Genomic DNA, 24852 nt, shown 5'->3' with positions numbered 1-24852 from the left:
GCAAAAGAAGCGTGAAGCAAGACAAATGAAAAAGATTTAGTTCAAACGGTGAGCGAATGAGTCAGAAGAGTGAGCCACTATAGTGGCGCATCGTAATATAACATCGGCGAAAGCTACTATAGTGGCGCGTCGTACCTAAGATGCTAAAGAGTAAACACAACGTAACAAAGGATCAACGATTCGCATTTCGTTTCGTTGAGGAACCATCGCGCCGTTGAAGGACCCTTCGCAATTGTAACGCGAAAGTTGCAGAAGAAAGAGAGACGAGACGGACGAAATAACAGGTGGGTTGTAAGTAGAATTAAGGTGGTTAAAACATCTGGCCACTGGGTAACGAAGTGATTAGCGTGCAGCACGACGACCGCGGCAAAAGAATCGTTGTCAGCAGCTGACGTTACAGCGCAGGCAAGCAAGAGCGAGGAGTCTCGAGATCGAGGGTTGATAGAACTTTTGCGAGCTTTCCATGGATTTCTAGTGGCCACCCGTCCGAAGGTGTGTCTATCTTCGGCCTACCGTACTACGCGCCAACTCGGCTTCGACATCGAGATAGAACCAGCTTAGACAGAGAAGGAGAGAAAGAGAGAGAGGCAGAGAGAGAGAGAGAGAGAGAGAGAGAAAGAGAGAGGACCTTTCGGATCAATAGGTCGTGGCTTTATTGACTCGCGAAACCGCGTGCCAAAGAAACGCAACGTCGCGCCGCTTGCACCGTTAATGCACGCTGCCTGCAATTATCTTGCACTTCGAACGAGCACCCTTGTCGCCGTTTATTTCCTTTTATTAACTCGTAACGAAGTTGCGAGACCAAACATCAGAACGTCTCTTCGCATTCTTTTTCTGGCGCTTGTGATGAAATTATTCGAACAATTACCGTCGATTGATATATTACGCGTGTCATATGGAACTTTTTGAAATATCGTTAGCACCGTAATGAGTCTGTCGAGATTATGATCATTATGTGTAATTTGAAAGCAAATTAGAGATGTATGTAAAAATTATAAAATTTTTATGAAAGTTTATTGCGAACATGCGCTTGATAAAAAATTAGTATATAGTATAAGTGATCGCCTTAAGCGCACGATCGGCGCGAAAGACGATCTCATTAAAAATATTGAGATTTTGTTAACATTGAAACGACCGTAGATGAAATATGGAAAGATAAACCTGTGTCAAAATGGAAGATGTATAGGAAAAATAATGCAAAAGGAGAGCAACCTTTCGTCCAAATATATCGTCAAAAATCATTCAAGTTTTTGATAATTTCTATATAAAATAATATTTCTGGATTGAAAAATGACGAGTTGGTTATTTTAACCACTCTGATGGTCTTAGTACTAATACAGCGATTAATTGAATATTTCATCAATTTTACGATACGTGTGTTTGTCAAAAATGAATCTTGTCACTCCTATACACATTTTCATATTTCCTGTAAACTACGAATATGACTGTAATATGCAGTCGTATCATGTTGTATGTCATAGGAAATCTTTTATATATTCAGAAACGTTTCTATGGGTGTTCAAATACTTTCATGAACCACTCTATATGCTCTTGTCACGCTATAAAACAAGTATGACAGAAGCGTGCAAAATTTTTCACTTGGAATTTTTCGTACGCAACCGAAATACGTAAGTCACGGGTTGGATAGCGCGCGTTCATCAAGCGCGTTCATCAAGCTCAAACCATAACTGCGCTGTTAAGGGGTTAAGGTTAAGCTGATTGCTAGGCAATTTATGCAAGTAGAGTATACAACACGCGACAATAGAGAATTTTTCGCAGATAATCTTCGTACTTTAGAGCCCACGTTATGCATTAGCGAGGGTCTGTTTGATAAATCCGGTTTTGTTAAAAATCTATGGTTTAATTAAAATTTCGTATAAGCTTTTTTACTTTTCGTTTCGTCGACCGTTCCATCCGCTTGCCAATAGGAGAAAACAATGGTTGGCTGTTCGCGAAAAGAAGTACGACGGCAACAATGGCAATGTGTTAAATGGAAGAAAGATATTCCAATTTTTCCTCGCATATTGAACTTGCCCAGCTGCAATAAACTCGCAGACTGCCGTTTCGTCCGTTTGTTTTTATTTCCACGAACCGTCACGTGTTCTCACCATCCACCGTCACGCGAGATTTTTAACAGAAAGCACTTTCACGCTCCGAGATCGGTATAAATATGCGTAAATATGTATACTCGTATTAGCCAATCTGTGGCAACAGTAGATATGGATATCGGTAAAATACAGGAGAATCGAAAAAGTAGCTAGCTAAAAACAATAACCGAATAACGAACTTTAATTATTTGTTTAAAACTTGACATTATCTTCGAATTCAACAGATAGACTCATGGATGTACTTAACCACCGACCATTGATATTTGCTCAAGTTAAATTGATTATAATTGGAGTAATATGACAAAAATGAATTGGCATAGGTAACCGTATTTTTTAACAAACACTGATATTACCAACAACACTTATATGTTTTTGATAATTGCAAACACTCGATTGCTTTTCGATTTTGTCAGTGTAATGGTGCCAGTCGTGTCACGTTATAATGCTAACGAAATTTCAAAAAGTAATATATATATAATACTTGTGAGTGACTGTCGACGAAGTGGTTAAAGATGTTACAACGAAACTACTCATCCAACATGCTCGTTACTCCGTAAAGTGATTTAGTTGGAAATAAACGTAGAAGCATCGCGCTCACAAAGAACGTTCGCCGTCTTCCGTCGATTTATCCCAGTCCTGTTCATCTTTGATAAGCGGTTGGAACTGGCTTTCAATGATTCCACTAAAAGGCTGCGTAAATTGTGCAATTGCTCTATTACGAGGCACTCGAACGCTGTGTGGAACCTAACGCGTACATGCTAAATATTAACAGACATTAACCGAACGGACACTGGCGAACGTGCCAGCATCTTTCTCGAGGCACCGACCTATAGACGAAATAATGAAGTTTAGCCGTGGCGAACGTTTTTGCGATTGTGAATTCATAGGCGAAAGCAGACTGAAACGGTCATATAGCCACAGTGATCGTATTATCCGCGTGTTGCTAAATTTTGTAGAGTGGTTAAAGTAAGATGAATGTCGTGGGCCAACGAATTTTTGACGATATGAACAACTGAGATAACATTGTCGAGAAAAAGGGCGCAAGTAGGTGCGATAGAATATTTTACAAAAATAAAATGTTATGTCGTAGTATATTTCAATGCATTGCAACTCTGGGGGACAAACGATACGAATTCTTAACAAATTCGTATTAATTGAACCTTCTTTTCGAGACGTATTTTGACCGGAGCATCCCTTTATCTTTCACAGGAGCGCGAATTATCAGAAGATAATGAATCTAACCTATTTAGGGAGGAAGAAACTTCAGAAGTTTCAGCGACTAATGCCCAGATGCAAGAAGCTCTACGAATTGTTCGTCGTAGCGTGCGATATAGAGCGACAAAGTTCGAGAAGCATTACGACTGTGAGAATTATATTCAGCAGCTAATAAACGCAAACAAACAACAGCCGAGGCTTGATAAGTTTTTCAAATAAGTTTTATATCGTTTTCGAGAAGAAAGAAAGCTAGGAAATGTAGCATAAACGTGTGTTAATTGTACAGTTTGTGATAAATATAAGTCGTAAAAACGTTATAATCGTTTGTAATAAATTGAGTTCAATGACAAAAATTTGTTATCCTCTGTTTAATGTTGACAGCCGGTTATTCTTGTCAAAAATTGCAAGTACCAAAGTGATCATAATGAGCGGGTTATAACTACATCTTGTACATAACACGCGGCGGTCAACGTGTAATCACCCAGAGGAGGTTCGCGCTATCGATTTATGCTTTTGTGCGAGCAATTAGACGCGGCAACGTAAAAGCGAACAACAGATTTTCAATATTCTTTTTTCGTCATATAACGAATTATATTATGTAAATGGGGCGAAACAGGCATAGTATCACGAACGCTGTCGTATTCATCGACATCATGTCGTTTCCATAGTAATATCACCGGGATCGTTGGCTCCTCCGTGTCGCAGCTTTCGCAACCAGGTCGCCTTTGAGGCAAAGTATCACCTTCCCCATGGAAAGTGCGTTCGACGAGGGTAAACTATCTGAAAGCCTGCACTTATATCGAAATCAACCGCTGACTTGATCAGTGGGTCAAGGAGAGGATCATGGGTAAGTACATTTGGAATTCGATTTGGATTTACGAGCTAGCTGCCCGTTGACGAGTAGAAACGCGTGAGCATCATGAAGAAAATAATGTTTAGCGTCTCATAACAGAAACGAGCCTTGACAAATTATTTAGGTAACTGAAACAATTCCCTAAACGAATTTTGTAACAAAACATTCTGAGAATGAGTTAGTCTTTAAAAAACAAATTAAATGAAATTTGACTGCTAAAAATATTATATATAATCATAGTCTCATGGTCAATCGATTCTAAGTTATAACTGCACCCTCATTCGAGGTATATTTTCATAATCTTAAAAAGATATTGAACTCTTTATAATAACAAACACAAAATGTTATTTTACGAAGAATACCAACAAACCGACTTACGTTATTATAATCCTCAACTCGTCAACGTAATTTTCATTAATAGAACAGCACGATACTGTTAGTGCTTTGTAGGCTTCCTACGTTTTCTAATTACAGTCAACTTTTGATTTGCCACGAGGAGCTTCCGAAATCGATGAGAATTTTTACGTTTCGTTGGACAAGCGCGTGTTCGTAACCCAGTTTGTAGTGGGAAAATGAGCCGAAGAAATAACGGCACTGATAATATTTTCATTCGAAAAGAGTAGCTCGTAGAATACTGCGCGCGTGCTGTTGCATAAATTTTACGCCGATGATCACGCTCCTGCGTAGCGACGACCGTTTCAACAATTCACTTTTCCATTGTCGAGAAATTGTTTTTCAACGCGAGTAAAAAGACTCGCCATTAATGATGGGTACAAATAGGTCGCAATAAGTTTATATCGTTTATCATCCTGTTATTTCGTCGAATCTTTTTGTTATTTAGATTATTTAGAAGCTTTTAGCGTCGATTTCATTTCAATCTTCTTTTTTTTTTTTTTGTGAAACATCAATAGAAAGCTGATTTTGCAATATTCAAGATTTTAAATACCTGTCGGAACAATGAACATTCTGTTTCATCTAACCGATCACGATCGTTGTCCATGAGAGTTCGATTGAGTTTGATTGGCTCGAAATTATTCTACGGAACGTAGCTGATCTTCAAGATTAAAACTTTTTCTCGAAACTTACCAATTTTGTACGATGATGGAACCTGGCTCTCGCGATCCGATTAGTAAAGGGCTCGATTCGTTCGAATATCGGACTCGATATAAGTAGATGTTCAGAACAGTTCGTCATTCTGGCTTCTTCTTTGGAAAAGCAGCTTGTGAAAATCGAATATTTCGCAAGTACGATACATAAACTACTGTATGTTATGAAACGAAGCATGGATATCGGATTTGATTCAGGATTACGTGAATTTACTCAACTTGATTCTATCGCTACTCGACGTATTTATCGAAACGAAAGGACACGGACTAAAAATTACACAAATAGCCTGTGTGTATCGTATGTAGAGCTTATTACGAAACACTGTGTACAGTTTATCGGATAACAAGGACTCTGCGCCCGTATTTATCGCGAATAGAACGGTTCATTTGCACCCTCGTTGCACAATCAACGGCAGGCATGTGCATGCAATGAAAACGGTAGATCGTGTTTGGATTATCAAAGCTCGAAATTAAAAACACGTGGCCTTAAACGTAAGGTAAACGCGTGCGATGTTTAGCGAGGACAAGAGACTAAAAGACTTTGTCCTACCGATTCCTGCGATCGCAATTGCCAATAGCCAGCACGTGCTATGATTCTAGGGTTACGATTAACGAAGACATCGAAGAATGATCGCAAGGCCGCCTGCTATACGTAGATTTAGAAATGACACAATCGGAATTCGTACGAAGCAATTGGAACCAAGGCCCTCTGCTTGCCCGTCGAGACGGACTCAAATTATTTAGAAGCGTTCGTCGGCCACCGGATAGAATTGAAAAGTTTGTATTCCGTGGCACGAGCCACGATAATGTTCCGCGAATGCACGATATTTGCATGTAGCTCGCAAAACGCATGCGAAATACGATCGAAAGGAGCAACATGCAGGAATAACAAGCAGATATACGGCACATCGCGGAGCTTTAAAAACTGACTTCTCTTCTCGCAGTTTCTCCACTATGGAAATATTAAATTGTCCCTATTTACTCGCAGGACTTAGTCTTTCATTCTACGCGCAATATCGCACGGAAATACGTGACAGTACTGAAACGTTTGCGTTCATTTTTCACCGATCCGACGTTTCCAAGCTATGTAATATGTGCTTCGCTGACCGCTTGTTTGCGTTGTTCGTCATTGCTTGGAATACATCAATTTAACGCAGTGTCTTTTCAAAATATTCGGACTTTACTCTTTACCGAGATAAACCTTCCGATTATTTGGAATTTCGGCAATGGTCGATATCTTTGTTAGGCGTTTCTGTAGGTATATCGAATCTCGTGAAATCGAAGAGCTATTTGACATCAAATAGTTTAATGGTTACTTGTAAAAATAAATTTTCTGAATAATACAATAATTAATATTTGAATATTAATACTCGTACTTGTGTAGATTAATTCAAACGTGACGTACATACAGTACATACCCTTATTTTCTACGTTTCATCATCATAGTGTCGAATTTTTGTAATCTTACGAAAATACTATTGAACGATACAGAATTCAATATACCTTAATCTATTTAATTAGTATGTAATTACTATAACGAATACAATAGCGTGCCAATATCTTTTTATAGTCACTGTATGTCTATGCTATTCCCCTTGCGATATATCTTTTCCTGGCTCAGATTAGCTTAGAGAAGTTGATGCACGAAATACGAATATCTTTTCATTCATCGGTTCTCTTCTCTCGCGGCTTAAGGATCATCGATCTATTTCGAAGCGAACGAACGAAACACGAGAGAGAGAGAGAGAGAGAGAGGGATCGTGCAAATGCAAGGTGTATTGTCACGATTTCTGGGAGAAAAGGAACGGAAAGTAGAATGCAGAAAGGAAAAGGAGTGTGAGAGAAAAGAGGAAAGAGAAACGAGGTATTAGGCGTAAAAGCCTTCATTTGTAGACTGCGACGAGAATGTGGGCAACGACGTTCTTTTCCCTTTTTTCGCCATACCTGAGTACAACAGCTGCACCTAAACGCAACGCGCATCTGTATCGGTGCAAGCTCGCGTTTTCATCGGGTTCCTACGGAACATCGCTTTGTCTTTGGCTTTTGTACGATTTCGGTGTTCAACATGCCTTGTTTATGATCCCAGCATTTCGTTGGACGAAGAAGCATCACGAATAGCACCGTCGTGTATCCTACATCGAATATATTATCCACGAATCTCTCGGTTTCTCCTCCAATTTTCTAAGTAACTTCGTTTGTCTTTCGTAAAATGCAGCCTGCGCCATTATGTTTCCCAAATTTCTCTGTAGATCTCTCTCTCTCTCTCTCTCTGTCTTTCATGCTCGTCCCAAATCGACTGAATGTTAATCTTCTTCGGAAGGAAAAAGGAAAATATTTTCTGGCCGAAGGTTCTTTTCTGACGGACAGTTGTAATATGTTTCTTCTGCAAAATATCTTTAAATGTTACTTATAGCGACTCGCGAAGGTATTCGAGCAGTTTCATGAATATATTATATGAAACTTTTTAAAATTTCATTAACATCGCAATACGGGCTGCGGACATATTTAGTAGAATATTAATAGCATCAATTATTATTTTAAATATATAATCAGTGGTGAAAATGATTTCATCTGGATATTATGCGCGCTTTATGCATTTTCGCATCGTTAAATTTTCCATAAATACATAGAAGTTCGCAGCGGGAAACTGCAGGCCTCAGGCAATATGGATAAATACAGCTTAGGTATAATTGTATCATTTAATGACACTAATAGAGGGAAAAACGAACATTACGAGCGTTCAGTAAAATAATTATTTGTTAGTATCACACATTAGATTAAAAATTTCTTTTATGACACGACAGAAATTATGTTTTGTTTCGCTTAGATTTTATATATTAGTTATATGTATACTACTTAGGCTTTACTTGGCTGTCCAATAAATTCCATTTATTTCTCTGTTATTTAGAAACCTGTAGTTTTGTAACGAACTGTTTCGTAAGATAAAATTCCAATTATCTGCACTTTCTTACGTACACATTTTGGCCAAAGCTAATAATTTAGCCTCGACTCACCTGATATTTTCGTATTGGCAATAAAACAACGTTAAAAGAACTGCAATGTAGCAATGGAAAGAAATAGAAAATTGAAAGGAAAAACAAAGTTCATTGCTATTCATGACCGCGTGTTTCGTAAATTCGACTGCTCTTGTAAATTTCGGTAAACCGACGAAACGACTTTGACCGTACCAGAAGCTAACCACGTTCATTGTCCTAATCAATCTTTTTTCCTTCGTTAAATCTATTCTCTTGATGCTATGTTCCAAGTAGACACTGAGACTTGGTCATTGCAGAGGAAAGAAGCTCGCTGATGATTCTTGCGTGGCACGAATCGTAACAAGATTCGAGGTTCGGTTACGTTCTTCGATATAGAGATTCCGTCCTTAAACCTGTTTTCGGTCATCTTCGAGCCAATTCTAATTTTCTAACTTTAAAAACATCTGAAATTTGAACAAGATATGAAAATATTCTTATCGACATGCGCGTGATTTCTCGTTCTAGTTTTATGTTAAGCGTCTTCTCAAAACAGCATAGATGTTTTTTGTTTGCTAAAATGAGAGCAAGTTCGAGGATCGCAACAGGCTGGAAGGATGATCAGTAAAGTAGAAAAAAGAAGCATCAGCGTATCCCTTACAGGGACTTACTACCTTGATACAGTATCCGTTGAAACCACGACAAATTCTATTATCGAAAGATTTTCGCATTAGCGATAGTATCTTCGATATACCTTTTACGAAAGACAACCCAGAATTTATTTCCTCTCTCTCGTTCCGTCTCTGGTGGAAATGGATCGAAGGGTTGGCGCCGTCGACCGGTGCCTCGTCACAGAGAAAAATATCGTGAAAATTTCGCGCGCCTCCGAGTTCCAACGATCCGTAAATTCGTTTCATTGTGATGGTCCTTATCGTGAAAATTATGCCGGTGGCGCACGTATTGTTCAGCCTCTCGGTCTCTGCTTTATATTCTTCGTTTTCGCCGTGATAATTACTATCCTGCTATGGCGATCTAGGAACTTTGCGACGCGATGAAATTTCAGTTGTCCATCTTCTTCATTGTATCGAAAATAATTGTTCGGACTCGAGAAACGAACAATACTTCACGTATTGAATTCGAATAGCTTGACCAATCTGAACGAAGCTTTACGGAGTGAGATAACCACGCGAAAGAGTAAATACGTACAAAACAACCACTATAGAGCACGCTCTATAACAAACGCTAAAAACGATTTCCTATCCAGATTTTATATCTTCAATTGCATTACCGAGAATCACCGAACACGCGATACGCGTTTTCGTAAAGGAACGATAGCTGAACTGAATAAAAAGCGTGGCTGACAATAACACGGTGAATCCTTCGAACGAACAACAGAGAATCGCAGTTCGGAAGCCCAGTTCCTAAAGTCGTATCTATCGCATTTTGCAAATGACGTCCCCGAGCTTTTCCTTCAGATCTTAATAAAACCATGAATTTGCATAAATATCCGCGTTCTAATCGCAACATTTATTCTTTGTAGTATCTCTCGTGGCAGCATAGTTGTCTCGTATCATGGAAGGAAAGTTCAGCTTGTACGTATCAAGAAGGCGAGTTTACATAAATGAAGAGAAGTTTTCCTGAAGTACACTCTCCCTCCATATTAGGTAGTACGTCAGGTTTCTCTAGCTTCTGGCGATGAAACGAGGAACGCGAAATTTTTCATACAAACGTTCGTGAAAAATTCGATCGAACGTGTAAATGTCACGAATGATAGCATCGGCTGCGAGAGCAGATAAGCCGGGTAGCAGACTCGTGAACGTGTCTCGTACCGTTTTGCATCGGAACGTGAGTAAGGACACAACGATTTGCGTGGCGCTTATCGGTAAACGGGGGTTGTTTATCGCCACTTGGTATCTACGTGTGTACGCAGACGTCACGTAGCTATGTGAATGTCAGCTAAGAGACGCGTTAGAGTGAAACGTACTCGAGGACCATCCGAGATGTTGCCCGAAAATAGAGAACGCCCGGTTATTTCGGGCTGTGTTGTTTCAAGGTGAAAGGCCGGCTTCGTGAGTATTCCTTGCGCTCTCTTTCCTGGAGCACATGCACTCCGGTTCGCCTTGCCCTCGCCCTCAACTCTCTCAGTCATTTGTCAACGAAAGAATGAACGAGAAGAGATACGCGTCTGGAGGAAGAGCGCTTATAGAAAATTCGATTAAACGTCACGATGGTTTCTGTATCGACAAACGCTCTACTTTCACTCGCAACTTGCCTCGCGTCTTTCGAGATGTTTTCCAGACTTTCAATCGCGTTACTAAATCCTCCGGTATCATTAAAATGAGATAAACTTCATCGACTATCAATGTAAGAATGATTTACTTAATGGCTGCTGAGAGGATTTCTACTTAATCTTATTGTCTAACGGGGCGTATTTTTAATCAGATTCTACGTCTCATTTCCATGGTTGTATTAGGTTGTCCGAAATGTTTCGTTCGTTTTCTAAGGAAATAACAGACGCACAATGTTTTTTTGTTTTATATTAGTTTATTGAATTAAAATAGTATAAAATAATATAAAACAGAAATTGTTGCTCATCTGTTACCACCTTATGAAACGGAAGAAACATTTCGGACAACCTAATATATCTCGTTTCCAACTATCTGAATATACACGTATTTGTATATACTTGAATTTAATTAATCAAATGCTACGATAAATGCAACAAGTATTTTTCGTAGCCATTGTAGATAATATTGTCAGACGAAGGTGTGCAAATATGACCATAATATTTTGTACAAATGAAATATCATGATGCAATATATTTGAATCTACAGCGGCAACCAGAGCCAAATATATCAAATTCGCGTGGCAGTTAACGCGTTAAGGATCAACGTTGCATCGATGCAACGTTTCATTTAGCATTTCTCCTCGATTACTTTACATTATCCATACGAGCAGATTGCAAAGCCAATTAGCGTAATTGCAATTTTTACCATCGCGTTACTGTTTGAACCGATGCGTTCATTGTTTCGTTCAACCTTTTTTCCCCGTGTTTGCGATCGCGACTCCCCTGTATTGTCCTGTAACGAGAGCTAATTTCGCTGAGAGAGATCGATAGGCCGATTAGAACGATCGCTGATTGGAATAAACCGGTATTTCCCATCCCACAGGGAGGCGAAAGTCAACGTCGTGTAGATGCGATAAATTGCCACTACATGTAAATTAACGTCGTTGTTGATAATGGAGAAACGACGTGGAATAAGAAGGAACGACGGAGAATAAAAAAAGGATTACGAACAAAGGTTCTCGGTGACGAAGGACGCGATACTTTACCCGAGGGAAGGGACGCCGTCGTCCGTAATCCGTTAACGTCGCGTCGTCGCGTCGTCCAGTAACATTCTATGAATTTATGAAAGTTCGAATGCGCAGAGTTCACGGAAATTCGATTATATCCGCGTAAACTCTACAGAGGTGAACTTTCATCCAGTACATCCACATTATCTCGAGTAGTTTGATCATTACGTTACCTGAGACCTTTCGCACAACTGAATTAATCTTATTAACGAAACTTTACGAATCCGTGCCAGTCCACCAGATTACACCTTCAGACTGAAGGAAATAGAAATTTTCGTCGGCATCTTTCTTTTCGTCCCACCTTTGTTTCCCTTCGTTCGATTTAAAATACGTATCGAGTCATTATAACAGCTTGTAGAAGATAACTTGCAAGGTACAAAATATAGGGAACTTCAAATAGATCAATACACGTACCTATATGTACGTATCGCAATGCACAGAATGCATGTAACCTGCAAAGATATGTATAACATCCAAAGTAAAATCCTCGTTACGTCTACTATTTAACGGATGAAACAGACTTCTGTGTAGATATCATTTCTTTAATCGTATTCATAAAAATATGAATTTGCAGAGATATCCGCAGTCTGATTATTACGACATCCTACAGACTCATTAACACTAGAACTACCGATAGTTAACAAGAAGCTATTTTTACAAAAACCAGTCAAAATGACGGGTCTTTTAAAAAAATACCCAATAATAGAATATTTTTATATTTATTGAATTATTACTTTCTTACAGAAGGAATTCCATGTTATGTAATATATTTTTGATATTATTAATCCATGTGGGACCATGATCCCTAAACGAGGATTGACAAATTTATAAAATTGTAGATGTGTTAGCATCTAGCGATCTAGCGATCGATCCGGAATTTCCTTTTACACTTTGACAAGTATCAATTATTTTGACTGGTATTGGTATAAGTAGTCTTGATACAAAGTTATTTTCACTTTGAATACATAAAAAACAAAGTAAAATTCGTTATATTATTCTTTTAGTTATCGTTGCTAGTTAGTCATTACATCATTGCAGGGGAAAAATATAACACGAAGTAGGAATTGTAAAATAAAATTGTAAAACCAGTCAATGTGATTGGTGTAGTAGTTCTAGTGTTAATTGTATACAAGGGTGCGTCAGAAATGTATGGCTCTAATACTCAATAAGTTTCCTGCTAGCAATACGTCTCAGGAACAAAGGAATAAGTAACTTAACGGGATTAAAAGACACAATGGGAGTAAAGTACACGTGGAAGCACACTTCCGTGCGGAACATTTGTACGAGAAACCGGCGCCTGTGTCGCGAGCAGACGTTGAAGAGGCTCGTGTTAACGTTTACAGGAAGTGTCTTCCGTTTCCCAACTACCTACGTATCGACCCGTTTATCGTCGACCGAATGGAGAATCGTTCGAAGGAATTCTGAATCGCAGGAAGGTGGACAACGAGCCGTGAAACCGCGGTACAATTAGCGAACTATTCGATTACCGAGAACTGTAGGCGTTCTATCGAGAAACGATACGCGTTCCAAGAGACTTTCGTCGGTTCAACCAAAATTCCAGCTTCCTTTCGATCGACAGCGTCGCTATTTTCTCGCTGTGTCACAGGGACAACAAACCGCACGATGAGACGATTGTTCTCCCTGGTAGCCCGCGAAACAATCGGCGCAATTCCTCTAAAAAAAGGTTTCTTCGGATAAAATCTTTCGAGTTGGACAACGTTCCGTCGCGACTGTTCCATAGCGCCAGACGAAGCTCGTCGGGTTTATGCATAAAATTTGGAGCAAATCGTGGTATATTGGAAAAAATACAGCTCGAAGAAAAAGTTTCTGCCGACAAGTTGGCCGACAGCCATTCCCATTTTGCTATAACGAGGCAATGTGTTAAGAAAGTGCAGAAGTGTAAATTGGTGATGTAAAATTCAAATGGATATCGTGTCGAAGTAGCGACGTGTTAATGAAAGACGTGTTTAGGAAGACAGGGCCGTATCTCTGAGCTCGTGAAAGAATGGAATTTTTTCAGCAATTTATTACGGAGCAACTATCGGATGATTCCTTTTTTATCGCAACAGGGATATGTCGTATATTATCTAAAAAAAAAAAAAAAAAAAAAGTGGCGAACTTATACGTAAGCGGATGAAAGAAGGGACTTTTTCGAGGAATTTATTCCGGAGGAATTACTCCGTGAATTGATTTCGTTCTTTTTTTATCATAAAAGGGATACATCCTATGTCATTTTTTAAAGTTTGCAAGCTAGTACGTAAACGGATATTGCTAGGAAATTCTGAAATTAAAAGGACGATAGGTACTTTTAAACGTTGAAATACGTGACTAAATTCAAATTCTCAAAATCTTGATTTACGCCATTACGATCTACACTCCGCCATGGAATCCTTTTATACTTTCCTCAAACTTAAGACATCTGTCAATAGACCGCGGATTTTTATACATTTGTGGGGATGCGCGTAATATGCAAATTGTATAAAATATTCAAAATGAATATTCAAAATCTTTCGCGATATTTAATAGGTAAAACAATTTTCCACCCAAGTTCCATTTGCGTAAAATATATTTACAAAAATACGAATTTGCATAGATATCCATAGTCTATTTATCGAATGTAAAAAACACGATCGAGTCTGAAATGATTAAAAAGGAACGCAGCACAGTTAAACACTGAAGACCGTCTTTGAGATTCTCACGGTTGAGGATCGATGAAAACGCGATTCTCGATATCGTTTTATCGAAACACCGGAGAAATTGAAAAGCCCCCGAGCACCTGTCCTTGCCACAGCGAAAGCTTGGTTTTCGCGCGATTTCTAAATATTTCCGACACACCTGTTTCCATCAGCCGTGCTTGCAAAGAGAGACGAGTTCGATCGACCGGTTGGAAACGCAGAAGCAAAAAACCGGCTATCTCTACGGAGAAGAACCTTACGGAGTAGGTCAACTACGAGGAAATACACCGGATAGGTACCGCGGGAAGATTTAACTAGACGTCAGATCGGAATATCTCGTTTCGCTTTCGTACGATTCGCGAATTTTTCGTCTCGAGAAAACACACAGATAGCGAAATGTGAAACATAGCGTCGTGCAAACTCGTAGTTTCATATCTCGATAACGATCGCGACGACGGTGCGTCTACTTTCGTAATGGTCGATTGGAACGTTGAGCGATCGGCAATCATCGTCGCAGCTGGAGCCCTGACAAAATAACGAACGACGTGGTTTCACTTACGAGCTCGATCCATGATCGTGTACACCTTAATTGTAAGAATTGGCACATTGGTCGATTTGTAGCGACAGTGTTTGAATTTGATCAAAGTGTTAGAAATTAATGTTGATTCACAACGGTGCAGAAAAGTTATCAGACGGATACTTTATAAGTTATATTTTAGAAGCTAGAAATTAAATTGAACTGATATTGAGTGGAAGACTATGGCGACTAAAGGAAAACAATGTAACAAATAATCGTTACTATGTACGATACGTCGTACGATATTGGTTAAAATTGTTTAAAGTATCGCTTTCAAGATAAGAAATCTATCTGGACGACATTCGCGTACCACTGTATATGGCTATCACGTTATGCGTCTTTTATGAAAATTCTTGAATTTATCATTTGAAAGAAGGAATTTACAATTACTCAAATTTATTTAGATCGATAATATCGGTGCTAATAGTTGAGCGTCGAGATGTATTCGCGCGATACTATTTCTCTTTTGTGAAGCGCAATGTCTTGAAGAGTTAAGCGGTTGACCGGCATGTGCCACCGATAACTGGTTCCGATTAACCTCCACCCCTGCTGCAACAGGATGTGTGCAACAGGATGCAAAAGGTGTTGAAACGGCCGAAAGAGATACCGTAGAGAAGGCTGGTTGTTGCAATTTATAGCGACCCACCGCCGGATTGTTTGTTTCCCAAACGTTGCAGAAAGTTTCAAAGTGGCTGGGGAGGGGACTAAATATAAAACGCGTGCACGCAACAGTGCAAGTGCAACCTCGATGGCCTGCGAGCGGCATCATAATGTAGATCGCCTTAACAATGTGTAATCGATGATACGCGTTCGCCGGGACGCGAGATCGCTCGGCGAACACTCGGAGAAAGGAACGGTTCAATGAACCATTCGATGCTTTGTTACACGAAGAATTTTTTTTTTCTCTCCCTTGGCAAAATCGATACAAATTATAGGTTGCGTAATGTCATTGAAATTAAAAATAACGTTTCCTTTGTGCGTAGCTCTGCGAATCGACCGGTTGTCACGCCCAGGAAATGATGAAAAAGAAAAGATGGAAGGAAGAACAAAACCGTAGAGGAAATAACTGTGTACGACATTCGCACGCCCTCGATCTGTCGTATTCGTATTCAACGATAAATTGCACGACATAAATTGATACGTAAAGACATGACGAAAATCGTCGAATATTAGTGGCGAGTTCAGGTACGTCGCAAATAAAGTCACATCGCAGTTTATTTTTAAAAATTAACGCGCGACGAACAGATTGGCGTGTGTAAGTATTATCCAGTATCGTAGCAGCGTGTTTTCTTAATTAAATATAAACAAGATAAGGAAGATTCCTCCGTACCGGATAGTCCATCGTGATCAATTCCAGAAATAATATTAAAAAAACCAATTAATACCGAGCAATCGTGTATTTAATCTTAATATACCATGGATAAGGTTTTAATTAGAATTTCATATTAAAAATCTAAAAGAAAACAAGTATAACACTATGGACCACTAGTTTACCATTAGTTCAATAATTTACATACTTTGATAACATTCATACGTGATTAATATTAATACACGAAGCGTCCACTGCGTTCGATGATTCGTTATCATTACGCCGATAAGCGTTCGTTCAAAACAGTTGCGAATAATTATTCGAACCCTGTGAAGAGAACATTAGATACTGAATTTGATCCGTATCTATGAAAGCTTATTCGATTTGATTCTATCACCGGCAAATACTATCCATAGGGACTTTGAATTAACGAGTCAGCAGGTTTGACATTCAATAACAATACTACGTCAACGACTTAAATTCCGTTTAGTCGATTAAAGAAATTGTATCGTTCTATGTGACCATATATTCGCACGTGTGCACGAAGTATTACGATCGCGTGTTTCGGTTCGTTTCTATATGTATGTATCATAACCATGCGAGATTCTCGAACAAAGATATATCTTTTCTGCACTAGTCAGCGGAAGAAATGCATGGCTGCACTCTTAGAAAACATCGATGTATGGCATCAAATACAGTTTTCGCAATCTCGACCGATGTAGTAATCCTCCGCAGAGGAACATCCTCTTTAAGCCAAAATGTAATATCATGAAACGTAGGAAAGATGGTAGAACACACCTAGCGGCAGGATTAAAATTATTGCCACCATGGGCCAAAGAACACTCTCGAGTTTGATTTTGGACGAAAGCACCACCCTTTTGCACGATTTATCGTTTACGACCGTGGAGATGCGTTCACGTTCGACGTGAATGTGAATGGCTCCTTATCTCGATAAATCCCACTGACTAAGAAGCAAATCACACGTTGATCTTATTTTAATAGAATGGAATAATCGGGCCGCTCATTTGTCAAATCGATTAACTCCACGAAGCAAACAATAGAGAAAATTGATGAAACTATATACGATAAACTGATGAAATCATACAAGATAAGCAGCAATCAAGCGCTTTGGTATTAAAATTTGAAAAATTTCAAAAAGTGGGGTTAACCAATTTGGTCTGTGAGCATCTCGTTTGGTGGTCATAATAATCGAAATCGAAGATAATTTCTGGCCATAGATTAGGTCTATCCGCGTGTCAGATAACTAAGATGTGAGATGCGCAAGCGCATCTTCAACATTCGCGAATTTTTGTGCGTTAGCCTCGAAGTAATATTAAGAAATTACGTGAAATTTGTACAGTGGAATGAACTCTTGATATCGATAGACTCGAAGAAAGGAAGTTTGCCAATCGATCGAGCAAGAGCATATAGCGATGCCGAAATTAGTGTAAGAGCGACTGAAATCGAAAGAACTATACATTGGCACGGTTCATCGATTTCATCACCGAAAAAAAAAGGGACAATAATTATGCAACGAAAATAACGATGCACTGTAAGCGGCGAACGCAATCGGCGAATCGATTTCAAGCGATCGATGATCCGAGAAATTGAGATCGATTCGTAGATGTCTTCTACCGATTGTCCATTAAAACCCAACTGCATGCAGCAGGTGTAGGAAGCAGCTTTCAATCGCGAATAATTCTCTTTCGATGCAATGCCAATTCGAATCCTTATTTGGCACTTACCAAAACAGTCGTATGCCATCGAGAAGATCGATGTATTTCACACGTACAAGTAGATTTGATTAAAAAGCTCTGAACCAACATCCCACATGCGTACGATAATATCATAAAACAAAATTGACAGTCCAAAACATAAATCACGAAATTTTGTTCGGTCGTTTGGATTTTCAATTGGTTACTAGGAAATTGAATGCTCACTTACGATAGACAGGAAGTGAGGACGGTGGGGCGACCAGACGCCTCGGTGAACGACACCAGGACCAAAGAAAACAGGTGCAACGTCGAGTTGAATGTGCAAACGTAACAACGGCGTGCACTTTCGATGAACGTAGTGGGCAATGCCACAATTGTAACAACGCGTTGTCACGAGCACTCTAAAACACGAGGGCGAATAGGTTTCTGTACGTACGCACGCACGCAAACACGTTCGAATGCACGAACACTCGTGCGAACTGTTCCTTAAGGAACGAGCGTAGATACACACGCGGACAGCGTACACACATCACCGCCTGATCGTACACACACTACGTACCGTGGTAGCGACCGCTGACCGATGACAGCCATCCGACACTGTCTTACGCCAACTGGTGTTTACTACTGAAACGCTCCGTCGTCCCTCGAGCCGTCGCGACGGCTCGGGACGAGGAACACACCGGGAACCAACGAGCCTCTCGACGAGTGCAACAGTTGCTTGACCGGGGCGCCCCGCAATGTCGACTCCGATTATTAACGCGGCTCTACGTTCCTCGACACGGTCGATAAACAGAAAATCCAGATATTTTTAGGAACTGGAAAAAAGGTTCGTAGTTAGTGATGGAATTGGGCACACTTTGAATAGCTTCGAATTTATATTATATACGGTGACTCACAGAAATATTCGAACACTTACAACAGAATTTTTCTTTGAATATACATGTTATAAAATTTTTGAATTTCGTTAGCACTGTAATAATGATAAACACGACTATCGTGATTATAAAAGCAAAATTTGAAACCAATCCGAAAATATATATAGAAGCCACATGACATTGATTTCAAACGCACATTTAATGAAAAACTAGTAAAGAGCATAAGTAGTAGTCTTAGACTATACGGTAAGTGCTAACAATGGGTCCATTAAACATCCTGGCTAACTAATATAGTAAAAAATTGACTGTTCAAATATTTGGATGATATTTGCGAAGTGTATGTTTCCACTGAATATCTTGTAACTCTTATATACATTCTCAGATTCATTTCAAAAGTTAACAATACAACCACGATAGTCGTGTCTCGTTACGATGCTAATAAGATTTCAAAATATTTTGTATCATACGTATATATAATGTTTCTAAGAGTGTTTAAATACTTCCGTGAGCCATGGTAACAAATTCGAATCGCTTTGAACATAGTTTGAAGCTTATAGCTCTCTCATCACTATTCATAGTGCCATAAAGATAAATAGAAAACAGCACAAAAATATTTTGCCACGTAGATCTATTATAAAAGGATTTCATGGAGCTTAATCGAAGTATTAATATATTGTTTCGACGTGAATAAAAAACATTATCAGTACAAAATTATAATTAATATATTACAATATAGCACACGACAGTTCTTTACCATTTATTTAAAATAAAATTCAATTGACTTTTAGATATTGGATCTATGTTAGTACGTTCACTACTGTCAGAGGTACTAGAATTTGAAATGTGTGAATGATAATTTTCTATTAAACAGACTTCTTCGTATAAATCTTCTGTAGACATTTCCACAATAAGTGCACATTCGTTTAGTAGCCAACGAAAAGTTCGTGGTAATGATTTTTCAAATATAGCGAAATTTTTTGATTTCACGCGGCTGAAAATGCAGTCGTACATCCAGTACTCCGTAAAGGGTTTAAAAAATATATCTTTCTCCTTGACTACAGTTGTTTCCTTACTTGATACAGGTGCAAGAGTGTCGTTTTGATTAAAAAATGAAATGTCACTGAAATTAAGATAGTTATTTATATCAAAATTATCAATATTTATATTTATGTCATCAATACTAATGTCACTGATATTGATATTTTCAGGGAATAATAATTGATTTTTTTCGGTACTTCCAACCTCTATATGTTTATCATTTATGACACTTGTGTCGATATTATCACAAAGATTTACATTCTCTGTTGCGGCAAAAAACTCGGCGTCACTCTTTTCAATTTTTATAGGCGCAGCACTGCCCTTAATAAACTGACCCTTAGTATTTCGCTTAAGTTGAATTTTAGATTCTTTGGAATGTGTTTTTTTCATTCCATTCGACTTATGAATGGCTTCTTTTTCTGCTAGTGATAAATGTATGTTGTATTTATCACGTAGTTTATTTTCTAAAAGCGTCTGTTGATCCAAACCATTGCTCCCTAAATCTTCTTCGTTCTCACTATCGCTATCAACAGGTATTGCTAATTTCCCGTTTGGCAGAGTTTCGGTAAATGTAAAATCATTTCCTGCAAAGACATTTGCAGAATCTTTCATTGTACTTACAGTACTATCGTAATACTGATTTTTAATAGTGTCAAATTTAATGCTACATGGTGTTTTAGCGTGTAAATAGTCATTCACACTTTCGCTTTTAGCTTCTTCGTCCTGTAAGTCATCTTGCACGTCGATGAGCTGTTTTAGTTCATTTATATTTGGCATTCTAGGTTGTTCAAATGGAGGTACATTTTTTTCGAGAAAATGTACGTTCGAATCGACTATCTCTAACTCTATGCCACATTTCGCTGCTAATTCTACTAAACTAAAAAAGAGACCAATATATTTTAATTAAATGTGGTTAAAACTAGCATATTTCGAATTAATAATCTCAAATTACTTACGCATCAGATTTTGTCATGTACCCAACTTTTGTAAGAAAAAAATTGCTTCGTGCTATATTAGGAATATCGTAAAACGGATGATCTAATAAATGTTGCAAGTACGAATGAAGAGGTGTTAGAGATGGTGGAAATATATCAATTGCCTTTGGCGATGAATCATTGATATTTAAGTTACTTATGTGTTTTCCCATAGCACTAATAATTTCTTCTGGCAAATAATGTTTAGAATTTTTTATTTCTCGTTCATTCTTATTCGATTTAGAAGACATAAATTCTAAGAATTTTAAATATAAATCGTCGATTCCATCTGCATCGGGACAATATTTCATTTTGGTTGGATAATGTGCGTGCATTAAAATCGTCCTTCTGCATTCAATATATTTTTGCCATTCTTGAAAACTAAAAAGCTTATTATCGAGTAAGCCGCGTTCAATAGCTGTGCTGAAATACAAAAGAGAAAGGAGGTATTTATATTAGCAATAAAAAAATTTAATGTATTTAATGTATTAATTCTCATTAAAAGTACGATTATAAAAGGAGATTTGCACTCGCAATTTTTGTCGTCTTTGTCATACATTTCTCTTCTTTCTTCATATAATCTAGCCCCGTATGTAATTAAATCGTTTTCGATTACAGCGTATGGCATTTTTTCGGAAGTAAAATATGTTGCCCAATGACCATCTGACTGAAGTACAATTCCACCACCGACTTGTTCAAATTTTTTTAACATATAAGAAAAGTGCTCATGCAGAGCTTCCTCGCCCGAAATATGACATTTAACGTCTTCTACAATTGCACGCGCTAGTCCTAGTTTCATTATAGATTCTCCATGTCCTGTTAAGGAGCATCCTACGTTCCTATTAGCATATGTACCACAACCCAATATTGGAGTATCTCCTACTCTCCCTACCAACTTTTTATTTAAACCTCCAGTTGTAGTTCCAGCAGCTACACTATATCCGTCATACGCTACACAACCAACAGTACCAAGACTATCTATAAATAATAATTTCATGAATAAATAAAAATCTACTCTTTATCGTGGTCTAAAATGTAATCAATTTACTCGTTAACATATCGATATCCAATAAACTTTGATTATAAACATCCGCATTAAATTCTCCTGTTTTCCCTGAATGTAAAGCTATACGTGCTGCTGGTGAGACCATATTTCCTTCTGATATCCAATTTAAATCTGCATGTTTTGCTAGATTTTTAGCTCCTTCACCCACGAAAATGGAATTTGGAAAATTGTTCATAACATATTTTGCGAGTGTTATAGGATGTTCTATGTCTGAAACTGCCGCTACTGATCCACATTTAAATGTGAAACCATCCATTATGCTAGCATCCATTTGAACTTTTCCTAATAAGGAATATTAATAATCTTCACTTACGTAATCAAACTTTGCTAATATATTATTGATATATATTTGAAATGCACCTATTTCATTCAACACGGATCCGTAACTACAGTTAAAAAATTCATCACATTCAAGCCACCATAATGCAGCTTCTACAGCATCTACTGCAGTTTCACCATTTAATAATTTTTTATAACCATTGATGGCGGCTTTTTTACAAGCTGTCATTTTTTCTATAACTATAGAATCACTAAAATCCCCCGCACCGCCGTGTACAATTATGCACGGAGTATTACTTTCGTAACATTTACATTCTCCGAACCCAATTTGTTTTTGCGATTTATTTAACGCACTATCAGATAATGTAATATTTCCATGTTGCATTTTTGTTCCAAATAAACTGACCATTTTTACTATTTATATTACAGATTTACAGACTTTGAGGTTCAAAACATAAAATAATATATATAATAGATATTCATTTTTTTCAAACATACCTGTTGATCTTCTCTGCAATTCTACTAATGCGATATTCAGTTACGCCATCTAGAGCAAGTAAAATTTTCAGCACTACTATAATAAATGCCATTGCACGACCTTCATAGTTAGGAATGCATGACTTTTTTGCATCAAATATCATTTTAGGAGGTGATAAAGCTATTAATCTTTCTGTATATAATTGGATGCCCCCTAAAATCATATATGATATACAAATATAAGATTCAGTTAATAGTAGGAATGTAAGCAAAGATATAAATAAACAAGCTGAAGATATAAATAAATAAACTGAAAATTTAAATAAATAAACTGAAAATATAAAATATAATCATACTTGGCAATCCTAGTTCTTGACAATATCGGTTAACTAAAGATAGAAAATCAGGACAAACTATATTCCATACACCAAGTAATTTTGCTATACTTGCAATAATTTGTCTCATGCCCTTATGTGTAATTTCAACATTCTGTGTTAAGAAGCCTCTTTCTTTTGCTGTTAAATTCAGTTCTGGTGGTAATAAATGATCCAATTTGTAGTAAGACAAGTGTCCTTCTCTTCCATATCTAAGAAAAGATTCTTTAATAAATAAAATTTCAGTTTATATATTAATTATATATATTATACATATCATTATATATTAATAACTATATATATCATGATAATAAGAAACAACATCTCTTACATGCCTTAACATATCTCCTAATTGTATAGGTTGATTATGGATCCTTAAAGCTAAATATATAATTGCCCATAGTCGCATAGGTGTAATTATATTAGGTCCCATTTTGTACTGAGTACTTATGTGTTTCGCCCTGTATTGAACTCTTTCAAATCTAGGTATATTTTTTGATAATCTTTTAATTTTTCTTGCTTCTTCTTTGGCATGGGAACTAAATTGCACTCTAAATAAATCAAAAAGTATAAGAAATATTTCAATACATGTATATCAAATTTTTTAAAGAAACTTACTTTCCCTCATTTTCTGATGATTTCACAGAACTAGATTGTCTACTATATGTACTTTGACTTTGACTGAACATACTAAGACCATCACCCTCAGAACTATTTTGAGACTGAAGATATCTATCATAATCTGCCGCTATTAGAAGTCTCTGAAAAAATGTGGTTTGCGTGAAATATGAAATAAATTTGTTTCTATTAATAAATATTATAAAAATTACTTTGTTTCTGTTCAATTCTCTCATAGAACTACCCTCACTAAGTCCAGTAATGCTAGTTCCACTAACAGAAGTATTTGTATTACTTCTACATCTTTTGCGCTTTCTGGATGTTTTTTCCGATTGTACCTTGCCATAAATAATATCTGCATCCCTATTATAGTAAACATTAATTTGTCTGAATATAAACATAAACATAATTCAAATTGTTTACTCAAACATACCTTTTCTTATATCTTCTAGCTAATTTGGGCATAGATTTCCTTCTAGTTGAGATAAATGCTACTTCAAGTTTGCCTAAATATGTTGCCCATAATTGTAATACTGTCAATTTTATATCAGATGGAACTCCAAGTTCTATTAGCTCATTTGTTAAACCAATTAAAACAAAATTGTATAATTCCCATGAAGTCCATCCAACCTCGTTACCTAATAATTGTAAGCAAAGATTGCATACTTAACATTTAAAGATATTAATAAATTCCTAGAATAATATTTAAAATAATATTGATACAGACCTGATATATCAGATTTTAATTGCCTAATTCTTGTTTTTCGCAATCTAGTCGTACTATCTATACGTAATTCAAGAACTTCCTCTCTGATATCCTACAGAAATAATGAAATTAATTACTATTGATTATGAATTATGTTTAAAAAGATAAGAATAAAATTACAGTATATTATTACCTCATTTTGCGTTTGACACGTTTGACAAAAAAAATATCCAGCTTCTTTGTAAAAATCTTTACTGCCACAAATTTTGCACTTTTGCATTTTCTTTATGTACTCCTAACGGGAGTTCTGTCTTTTGCTGTTTGTTGCATTTAGGTATACTATGAGGTTATGCGACACGAGCACGCTTTACATCTCACCTCGTACTTTCTCATTAACAGAGGAACTTAACTTTACAGCGAGTACTCACGTGACCGATCATAATCTTTCGTTCTGAATTGCGATTGGTGTAGTTTGAACGAATGATACATTGAAGATACATGTGAATTGTACCCTGTAGCGGGAATACAACGCAGAATATTACCGCTAATTTACGGTTAAGT

The 24852-nt window shown here is 37.4% G+C and overlaps 2 protein-coding genes across 2 annotated transcripts in view; both read right to left on the bottom strand.

Moving 5' to 3' along the window:
* The window catches only part of tws (protein phosphatase 2 regulatory subunit tws), a 44927-nt gene extending 26395 nt beyond the window's left edge, over positions 1–18532 (bottom strand). Inside the window, exon 1 of the mRNA XM_033350124.2 lies at positions 18114–18532. The gene's annotated coding sequence lies outside the window, so the exon portion shown is untranslated. The remainder of the gene's footprint in view (positions 1–18113) is intronic.
* An 838-nt stretch (positions 18533–19370) lies between these two features.
* Positions 19371–24803, bottom strand: TAF1B (TATA box-binding protein-associated factor RNA polymerase I subunit B). The gene is made up of 10 exons (XM_033350035.2): positions 24485–24803; positions 24313–24403; positions 24019–24223; positions 23798–23948; positions 23586–23728; positions 23303–23518; positions 22950–23179; positions 22615–22807; positions 20754–21194; positions 19371–20674 (listed from the first exon to the last, which is right to left on the bottom strand). Exons 1-10 carry the CDS (start codon positions 24569–24571, stop codon positions 19510–19512), a joined length of 2922 nt encoding a protein of 973 aa, XP_033205926.2. The 5' UTR covers positions 24572–24803; the 3' UTR covers positions 19371–19509.
* Positions 24804–24852: the final 49 nt, after the last annotated feature.

The sequence above is a fragment of the Bombus vancouverensis genome, chromosome 15 (assembly GCF_051014615.1).
Source record: "Bombus vancouverensis nearcticus chromosome 15, iyBomVanc1_principal, whole genome shotgun sequence".
In the NCBI taxonomy this organism is placed as follows: Eukaryota; Metazoa; Arthropoda; class Insecta; order Hymenoptera; family Apidae; genus Bombus; species Bombus vancouverensis.
The sequence above is the reverse complement of the archived record's forward strand: the minus strand, read 5'-3'. Positions and strand labels throughout refer to the sequence as shown.

Coding starts and splice junctions, on each gene's coding strand:
- TAF1B (XM_033350035.2), bottom strand. CDS start 24,571: ATGCAAAAGTGCAAAATTTGTGGCAGTAAAGATTTTTACAAAGAAGCT. Junction 24,404..24,484: donor CGTGTCAAACGCAAAATGAG/GTAATAATATAC, acceptor TTATTTCTGTAG/GATATCAGAGAGGAAGTTCT. Junction 20,675..20,753: donor TACATGACAAAATCTGATGC/GTAAGTAATTTG, acceptor TCTCTTTTTTAG/TTTAGTAGAATTAGCAGCGA.